The 10,867-nt window shown below is 35.5% G+C and overlaps 1 protein-coding gene across 1 annotated transcript in view; it reads right to left on the reverse strand.

Annotated features, from left to right (window-relative positions):
- The window catches only part of CARMIL1 (capping protein regulator and myosin 1 linker 1), a 394,009-nt gene that overhangs the window by 375,176 nt on the left and 7,966 nt on the right, over nucleotides 1-10,867 (reverse strand). Inside the window, exon 2 of the mRNA XM_044667332.1 lies at nucleotides 7,903-8,000. Within this exon, the coding sequence (XP_044523267.1) occupies nucleotides 7,903-8,000 (98 nt within the window). The remainder of the gene's footprint in view (nucleotides 1-7,902; nucleotides 8,001-10,867) is intronic.

The following is a 10,867-nucleotide window of genomic DNA, read 5'->3' on the forward strand; positions in this document are numbered from 1 at the left end:
TATCTGATCAGTCTAGTCAGATTCACTCCTCACCTTGTTTTGTAAGTCACATATTAAAAAGGCTTACAGCAAACTGATCCCAAACACTGCAAGTCTCAATGTCCACTGCTTTGTTCAAGGGCACTCCATTATCTTCGTTAAGCATAAAATATTTACATAGCTCTGAGATTCCCTTCCCTTAACACTATGACCCTAAGGAAGGGAAAATAGCTCATAGAAAGGACATTTAAGGAAAGGAGAGAGGTCTTTTAAGCCATCACCTTGGATTTCATTAAAGGAGGAAAGAGCCCCAGCACTGAGTACTCTTGAAATATTGTCAGTTTTTAAAAGAAATAAAATATTTTTATATTTTATTTAAAGTGCATTATGTGATGATAAAATTGTTTCAAAACCACTACACATAAAACTGATTAGGAAAAACTGGCATGAAACTGGGGTATCTGGCATGGAAGCAAATACATTAAGAAGAAGAAAAGATGACCTTGGTTATCATTAAAGCACTCATTTTCTTTTTTTTATAAAAAACATAATAAACACTTATATGCCCCTTCTTCCCTACCTAGAGGAACATCCTACTATTGTAGGGTGCAACTACCAAAAGAAGCTTGAAATATAGTAAGATGTCCAGTGAGATAGTACAATGGATCAACTTGTGGGTGTGGAGTCAGGGAGATCAGAGTTCAAATTCAGATTCAGACTCTTACTGGCTCTGTGACCCTGGGCAAGTCATTTAACTTTTGTCTCCCGTGATAATGAGATTAAATCTACCTTGCCCATTCTTAAATCTAATCACCAAAAGTGTAAACAACTCCACTCAACCTACAAGTTGGGAGTGTGCAAAAATGGGTGAAAAATTAGAATTGACTGACTGCCCCCTAGGCAGTCCTAAGAAAAGCATCCATTGTGATTGGACACATAAACTAAGAGGAAGGCGCGGAAGTGAAGAAATGACCTGGATAAATTAAGAGAACTTCTGGGGTTAGACCCTTTGACCTCTTCTTGTTCAGGGGTTGGACTTGGAGGAGCTCTGGCTGGGGGACCTTGGACTTGGTGAGACTGTTCTTAAATCTTTCTTTAAATTAGATCTATATTTTATAAATAAATTACTAAATCATTTTAGAAATTGGTATTTATTCAGTTCCCTGGTGACCACACCCATAAATTTATATCCAATCAAAAAAAAAAAAAAACAACCCTTTCTCTATATATTCTCCAACTGTAAAATAGAGACAAGAATAGCACCTACTCTGAGGATTAAGTGAATATTTTTATAGTCAGTGCTTAACACTTATTTCCTTTTTCTTTCCCAATTATTAAAAAAGAAAACATGAGATATCAATATAACATGGTTTTAAAATAAGGACATAGACCTAGGAACAGTGGAATATAGGTTCCATTCCCAGCTCTACCATTTTCTCCCTGCCATAAGGAGGCAGAATATCCTACTCTCAGGGCTTTTCTACTTCCATTTGAGTAGTCTTCCCCCATTAGAAAGTAAGCTCTCTGAGGACATGGAATTGCTTTTTGTTTGTATTTACATTACTAACTGGCAGGATAAGTCCCTTAAACTTTCTACCTCAGTTTCCTCAACTATAAAATGAGGGTAATAATAGCTCCTACTACCCAAGATTATTGTGAAAAGAAAATGAGACAGAGGCAGCTAGGTGGCACAGTGGATAGAGCACCAGATCTGGAGTTAGGAGTGCCTATGTCTGAATCTGGCCTTGAACACAACCTAGCTGTGTGATCTTGTGCAATCTCTTAATGCCTAGTCCTTGTCCCTCTGTCTAAGAGTTATTACTGAGACAGAAAATAAAGGTTAAAAAAAGAAGAAGAAATGAGACAGTATTTGTAAAGTATTTAGCAGTGCTTGTCCTATAAGCTGTTGATTGACTATAATAGAAAGAGATGAGCTGTTTTCAAATGCTGATTCCATCATTTAATAGCTATATTATTTTAGACAAGTTATGACCTCTCTAAGTCTTTAGTTCCCTCATCTTTAAAATGAATGAGTTGGATTGGATGTCCATTAAGCTCCCTTCCAACTTGAGGTATAGGATTTTATCATGTAACTTGAAAAAGTTATATCATTCCCATATCTGAAAAATTAAGAAATCAGGCTGCTGTAGATGAACTCTAAGGTCCCTTTTTGCTCTAACATTCTACAAATCCTGTGATGATACAACAGATTTGCCTGCAAATAAACCATGCTATTTTCTTTTTTCCTCTGAAAATGTCTATAATGGATCTTCCAGCTACAAGGCTAATTCAGAAATAGCTTAAATTGTTGGCAAGCATGTGTAAAAAAATGTCAGAAACAGAAATAGGCAAACACATTCCTTCAGAAGAAAGGGGAGGGGAGGCAGCAGCTAGGTGGCTCAGTGGATTAAGAGTCAGGCCCTGGATTCAAATTTGGCCTCATACACTTCTTAGCTTTGAGACTCTGGGCAAGTCACAACCCCCATTGCCTAGCCCTTACTGCTCTTCTGCCTTGGAACCAATACACAGTATTGATTCCATGACAGAGGATAAGAATTTTAAAAAAAAAAAAAAAAAGGAAGGAAGCGGTAAGGTACAATTGTAAAGAGAAAGGTATAGCATCACCATGTACAGGTAAAGGACTCTTTTTTTAAGACTTCAGGGTTCTACTAGGAAGACCTCCGTGAACTGATGCAGAGTGAAATAAGCAGACCTAGGAGAATATTAAACACAGTAACTGAAACACTGTGGGCTGATCAAATGTAATTGACTTTGCTACTAACAGCAATGCAATGATCCAGGACAACTCTGAGGGATTTACGAGAATGAAAGCTATCCACATCGAGAGAAAGAACTATGGGAGTAGAAATCCATAAGAAAGCATATGATTTATCACTTGCTTATATGGGTATATGGTTTGGATTTTAAAAGATTACAAAAATGAATAATTTGGAAATAGGATTTGACTGACAATATATGTATAATCTAGTGAAATTGCTTGTCAACTCTAGGAGGGAGAAAAGGAAGATGGGAAGGAGACAAAAAGAATCATGTAACCATAGGAAAAAAAATTAAAAATAAAGTAAAAAGACTTTGGAGTTCTATAATAACTCCCATTTCTAATTTTGATTCTAATGATTTAATGTTTTCAGAGAACTTTAGTTTTCCACAAAAACCCTATAAGACAAGTAGTACAAATATTACTATTATCTCTGCTTTACAGATGAGGAAACAGAGAGGGGAGGTAACTTGCCCTGAGTCACACAACTAGTAAATGTTAGCACCAAGATTTAAACTCGGGATCTGGAGTTAAAAAACAATTTATTAAATGCCTCCTATGTGTTAGGCATTGTTCTAAGTACAGGGGATAGAAAGAAAGGGAACAGTCTAATGATCTTTGCTGGGCTCCACGTTCAAGGCTTCTCTTCTTTAACACACTACCTACACTAGCAAGTCCAATACAAATTAGGAATATACCTTGGCAGGTAAAAGAACCACTGTGATTTTTTGTGGCTGATATGATAGAAAATATAATATGCATGGTAAGGAATATGGTCCTGATGCATACTTGGAAGACCTCATCTAAGGCTTTACTTCTGAAAAGACATTAATAAACTGGATATGTCTGGAAGACAGTGGCCAGAATGGTAAAAACAGAAACCATGCCCTAGAATTACCAGCTAAAAGAATTAAGAATGGTTAATCTGGAGAAAGGTAAATTTATCTTAGAAAAGGACATGTCAATAGCCTTCCAGAATTTGAATTTGTCATAGGACTTATTTGACTTGGCCTCAGAGAACAAAAGCAGGAGTAGTGGTTGAAAGTTACTGATTTAGACATGATGTGGGGAAATAGGTCTAGGTGCAAGCCCCAGGGATGAAAATTGTGGCTAAACATTAGGAGAGTCTAAAAATAGATGAAATTGGTTTAGAGGGGGAGTAGATAGAGTTCCTTTCATCAAATGTAAGCAGAACCTGGAAGGCCACTTATTGGAGATATTGTACATGAGATTCCTTATTTGAGTAAGGATTAGTTTAGATCAGGGTTCTTCACTTGGATCCACAGACCCCTAGAATTCAGGGGGTACATGAACATGGATGGGAAAGCACCTTCATTTTCACTAACATCTAGCTGGAATCTAGCACTTCCTTCAAATATTTAAAAGCATTAATCTGTGAAGGGGTCCATAAGTTTTGCCAGAGTGCCAGTGGGGTCCATGACATAAAAAAGAACCCCTGGGAGTAGATAAGTGGCTCAGGGTAGATAGAGTGCTAAGGCGGAAATTGGAAGGACCTGGGTTCAAATCTGGCCTCAGATGCTTCCTAATGTCCTTTTGTCCCATCTCCCTTGCACAAATCCCATCCTTACACTAATTGTATGACGCTGGGCAAATCACTTTTGCCTAGCCCTTGTACTTCTGTCTTGTTACTAGAATGTCTTCTGAGTTGTTACTAGGCCAAAAGATAAAGATTTTTTAAAAAGGAAAGAGAAAAAAAGAGAGAAAAAAAGAAAAAAAGATTGCTTGGTCTAGACCGGAGATGATTTCTAAGGACCTCCCAACGCATATACTATAAATCTGTATAAAACAAGCAAAATAGATAACATATAGTACTAATTGTAAGTTGTATAGAAATCCAGGTCATATTTAATGAATTGGTAACAAACAGTAAGGCAAACAAAAATATAAAAGATAATTGAAAATTTATGAAGCTAAACTAACTGTAAGAACATCATTTAATTTAAAATTATTGGAAGTAAGTTCCTTGTTAAGATCTACTGCTAAAATAAATTTGAGCTTGTCAGAGAAACTTTCCAAAGGCAATTCTTGCCCATATAAGTAATTAAAAAACAAAACAAATTAAAACCAAGCTCCCAGTTTATTACCTGAGCAGCTACTTAAAAATCCAGATTTGGGAAAGAGCAACTCATTATTTCAACCAATCATGTATTTCTGCTAAAATGATTTAATTCTGAAAAAATGCTTGCCATCATGTCATTTATGTAATTTGTTTAAAAAGAGGTCTTTCCCAAGCTCTAATGGTCAATAATTTTGTATATCATAGTTAAAATCTAAATTATGATCAATATAAAGGACATTTATCTTTCTTAGAGTTGTATGCTAACAATTGCAGGATTTTAAGTAATGCTAATTCAGTGACTATCAGTTTACTTTTATTGTTTGGAGAATTAAAAAAAATTCTCTGATTATTATCAAGATTGATGACATAACCTTGGTATTTTACAGAGTATACTGTGGTGTAAGAAATTTATTTTTTAAACTTTACCTTCTTTCTTAGAGATAATACTGAGTATCGGTTCTAAAGCAGAAGAGAAGTAAGGGCTAGGCAATGAGGGTTGAGTGACTTGCTCAGGGTCACCCAGCTAGGAAGTGTCTGAAGCCAAATTTGAAACCAGGATCTCTTATGTCCAAGCCTGGCTCTCTACCCACTGAGCCACCTAGCTGTGCCAAATACATTCATTATCAATACCAAATAATATTAAGTACTCTATTATTTAGGATACTATATTACATGATGTAAGGAATTGAAAGAAAAATGAGTCCTTTCCTTGAAGAACTTACTATATAAATCTGCCTTATATTACAACTATAAGACAAAATCTCGGAAATCTAAGCCTTAAATTTCTGTTCCCAGAAAAAGGCAAAAATAATCCCTTTATATGGTGAATTGTATTAAATCAGGTCTTATTATGTAAATCAAGTGAGCTCAACATATAAAGAAAATAAAATCTTGTCTCCACCAGATACCCCACTGGTTGCCTTAGCATATATAAGCACATTTTGTTGCAGGTCAAAAGCCAATCAAGCTTTACTGCTTCAGTGAATCTGTCATCCTGAACAGTAAACAGATTGCAAAGAAATAGAGGTCATCAATCAACATACACAATCCCTACCTATATGGACAAGGGATGGTAGTCACATACCCTAAAGCTACTTACAAAAATTCTTAAGAAAGCTATACCTCCACAGAAGTCCTACTCTAAATGCCTCATCACAGCTTGGAGGTGACCCTATGTTATTTCAGCAGAGCATAAGCTCCAGCAGGCAGTACCAAGCTAGAAAGACTTAGAGGAAGGGATAGGTTTTGTATGCCATCCAAGAAGAGCCACAGTAGCTCATGAAACTAAGATGAGAAGGGGATGTAAAGTACAGCAATGATAGGAGTGAGTGTTCACAAGAATAAAATCAGATTGTTTTAAAGACATACAACTCTCATTTAAGGACACAAAGATTTATCAAGTGCCTACTGTGTACCAATCACTATGCCAGGCACAAATTTAACTCACCAAGCATTTAAGTGCCTATTATGTGGGCACCACACTAGATATTTAGAATACAAAGATAAAAACAAAAACCATTCCTACCCTCAGAGACCTTACATTAACCAGAACATCAGTATTCCTGATATCTGTAGTCCTTTCAGACTACCTCAAAGGGAGAGACACAAAATAAAATTGCCCAAATTGAAATTTGGGTTCCATACACCTCAAAAATAGAATCTGTGACTAGTTTTACAACTGACTGGCAAGTTTAAAACGCAACAATACCCACATCATTCTTTTTTAACCTTTACCTTCCATCTTAGCATTAATACTATAAATGTATTGGTTCCAAGGATGAAGAGTAGTAAGGTCTAGACAACAGTGACTTGCCCAGGATTACACAGCCAGGAAGTATCTATGAGACCATGTGAACCCAGGACCTCCCATCTCTGAGCCTGGCTCTCAATCCATTGAGCCACCTAGAAGCCCCCATTAGCCACATCTCTTAAGTCACAGCTCTATCAAAAATAACCCCATATGAATGTTGTATGAGTTTTAATCTATCATATAAGATAACAAATAACATTGCTTTGTCTTAGCTCTATCCTCCTGTAAATAGGCATATTATACTAAAATATATATATACTAAATTCCCTTTGTTACATCAAACATTACACATGCAATGCTATATTTTGTTATGGATATATTATTATTCATTCAAAAAATTAAGCATCTACTATATGCAAGATATCATGCCAGGAACCTTGGGGGATTCAATGGACAATAAGGCCAAACGCCCTCACACCATGAAGCATCAGATTATTACTTATAGAAGAGATATAAACAACAATCAAGAAAAATTACTAGGATGGCATGAGACAGGAAACTTTTCATTATTCTTATATACCACTATTTGTATTCCTCATAAATACCAGACTTTGATAATATCATAATTAAAAAAATAAAGTAACAAAAGATCATAATTGATGATAAAACATGTGGTTGGGCTTTATAATCTGGAGAAATTCAATAACCAAAATGTGGATCACCAAGACATTTCTATATTTCGGGTATACCATTACTCAATTAACAGACATCCCAGTGAATATAAAATGATCATCTTTCAAATAATGTAGCTATAGAAGGCCTCCATTTAGAAAAAAGAATGCCATCTACCTCCAGAAAAAGAACCGCTGGATTGTGAACATAGATGAAAATATACAATTTTTTCACTTGTTTATTTAGGGTATATGTTTGGGGGTTTGGGTTTTATAAGATTATTCACATACAAAAATGTATAATATAGAAATATGTTTTGCATGATTATATGTAATGTAAAACCCAGATTGAATTGCTTGCAAGCTGAGAGGAAGGAGGGAAGAAGGAAGGGATACAATTTGGATTATATAACTTCAGAAAACTTCCGTGGAAATTTCTTATTACATGTGATTGGTAAAAAAATAAATAACCATTTTAAATAAGAGAATAAGAGAACAACTTTTTTAAATTAATTAAATTAAAATAAAATAAAGAAAGAAGTCCTCCACCAATACAAAACTAATTGGCCATACAAATTAAACCCCCAAAATGTGGGAAGTACATTTATATTTCCAAATCATTTTAATAGGAAAAAATGCTTACCAATACTTTGTTTTCTACTTTGTCTCCCTTGACTTCCAATTTTACTTTCTTTTTCACTGCAATTTTAATCTTCCTGCCAATAACATCCTTGATACTTTCTGGAAAAAAAAAAAAGAGAATGGTATAATTATATACTTTCATAACAAGAGGAAAAAACAGGGTGAACAAGATAAATAGGATGCTTTTCTAACAAAGGAAATCTTATATCAAACTGTTCTCATTATTATCAGATATACTGAGTATAGCATCTATTAAACAACTATTCTCCAATATCCACTGAACTAGGTACAGAAAGAGAAACCTAACACTTGTTCTGACCATGAAAGAACTGATAATTTTGTTAGGGAGACAAGATGTACCCATAAAACAGATGTCTAAACAACAAAATGATCAGGCTCTAAGTGTATGATAAATAATAAGTACTATAGGAATTCAAAAGACAGAGACCAATAGGGGATAGAAGCCAAGAAGGCCTCTTAGAATTCCTGCTTTCCTTCAGAATTCAGCTCAAATAACACCTCCATGAAGATTTTCCTGAATCTCCACATATACACACAGAAAGCTGCCAATGAGCTCCTTCCCAAAACTATCTGACATTCATTATACATATGTATATTCAACCTATATATACAACATATGGAATGTACATGATATACTTATTCTGTATTATATATCTATGTGTATTTCTGTGTGTGTATTTGTAATATATGTGTATGTATACATATATAATTATATGTATATATAATTAGCTGTATTTGTCACCCAACTAGCATTTTATTAAAAACCTACTATGTGCCAGGAATTATATTAAGCATAAGGGATAAAACACAAGGCAAAATACAATTCTTATTCAAAGAATTCACAGTCTAGTGGGAAGAGACAATGTGCAAACAATGGTAAAAGTGAGCTATAAGCAGGATAAATTGGGGCTCTTCTCAGAAGGAAGACAGTAGGATTAAAGAGGATTAGGAAAGTTGTCCTGTAGAAGTTGAGATTTTAACTGAGTCTTGAGGGAATATAGGGAAATTAGGAAGCAGAGATGAGAATGTCCTAGAAGTGAGGAATAGCCAATGAAAGGAATCAAAAGAAAGAACCATGGAAAAAAATAGGTCAAAGATGGAACATCCTGTGCCCAAAACAGCAAGGCCAATGTCACTGGCAGAGTACATGGAGAAGTACAAGATGTAAGAAGACTGGGAATGCAGGAAGAGGGTAGGTAATGAAGGACTTTGAATGCCAAACAGAGTTTCATATTTGATCCTGGAGATAAAAAGGGGTCATTTGAATTGGATCAGGGAGAGACTTGTGGCAAGAAAAGCACCCAGAAGACTGGCAATCATCTCACTATGAGATGAGGACCTACAACAGGTAGTATCAGAGGAGAGAAGGGAGTCATACAAGAGAGACTATGAAGGTAGAAAGATTTGGCAGCTGATTAGATATGAGAGGGAGAGGAGAAGTGTAATGTTAAAAATAGCACGTATGTTATAAGCCTCAGTGATTGGGAAGATGGCAGTACCTGGAACACTAATAAGATGATTAGGAAGTGAAAAGATCTAGAAGAAAAGATGAGTCCAGTTTTTGACCTATTGAGTTTAGGATGCCTATGAGAAATCTATCTAGAGATTAGGGCTGGACTAGTAAGTAGATCTCAGAATTATCTGCATAGAAGTGATAAGTGAAACCCGGGAAACCAATGAAATCAGCAAGGGAAATGTATCACCCATTAAAATGTTAGTTCCTTGAGGACAAAGACTATTTTACTTTTGCCTTTGGATCCTAACACAGTGCCTTTGGAACATATTACTTAATAAAAGCTTATTGATAGTGAAGGAAGGTCGTAGAAAAGTTATATGTGGAATGCCACTACTGGGTCTGTGTCCCAAAGAGATAATAAAAAAGGGGAAAAGATACACTTGCACAAAAATATTTAAAGCAGCTCTTTTTCTGATGGCAAAGAATTGGAAATTGAGGGGATGTCCATCAATTGGGGAATGGCTGAACAAGTTGTTATATATGTTGGTAATGGAATACTATTGAGAAATGATAAGCAAGATTTTTTCATAAAAAGCTGGAAAGATCTACAGGAACTGATGTGAAATAAGCAGAACTGGGAGAACACTGTACACAGTAACAGCAATATGGAATGATGATTATCTGTGAAAACTTGGCTACTCTTAGCAATGCAATGATCTGGGACAATACTGGAAGACTTATGAAGGGGAATGCTATCTATCCAGAGAAAGAACTTTTTTGTCTTTTACATCAGTGTATTTTGGGTTTTATTTTGGGGTTTTGGTTGTGTAAGACTTTGCTATTACAACAATGACAAATATGGAAGTGTGTTTTGCATGACAATTTAAAAAAAGAAAGAAATCTTATGCATGAGATAAAGTATTTAGGGGGGAAAAAGCATCCAAGGGGGGTTGCAATCAGAATCAGCTTCCAACAAAGCAGCACTCTACAGAATTCCAAGATTCATGAAAAGAGACCCAAAGTATACATAGCAAGAAGGAAATTAAATGTTTTGTCTAGCTTTATTAAAACAACTGTTTCCTAATAACCTTGTGTTAATGGCATAAACTTTTGGACAAAGTTGTCAGGAGTAACTTTACAGTCATTTACCAAAAAAGAGAGAGAGAGAGAGAGAGAGAGGGAGAGAAAATGGAAATCTGGATGTCCTATTCCCATTTAAAATCAAACTCGGACATATCTTTACAGTAAAAAAAGAGTAAAGAAATGGTCCACTAGAGTACAGGGATATGTAAACAAACCAACAAGAAGTGATAGGCCTTCCTGTGAGTTGATAAAGTGAGAAAAATTTCAGATATTCGGTAAACTCTTTGTCAAGTTCCCTTTCCATTAACTTCTTTTTTCTTTCTTTCCTTCCTTCCTTCCTTCCTTCCTTCCTTCCTTCCTTCCTTCCTTCCTTCCTTCCTTCCTTCCTTCCTTCCTTCCTTCCTTC

The sequence above is a fragment of the Gracilinanus agilis genome, chromosome 1, assembly GCF_016433145.1.
Source record: "Gracilinanus agilis isolate LMUSP501 chromosome 1, AgileGrace, whole genome shotgun sequence".
NCBI lineage: Eukaryota > Metazoa > Chordata > Mammalia > Didelphimorphia > Didelphidae > Gracilinanus > Gracilinanus agilis.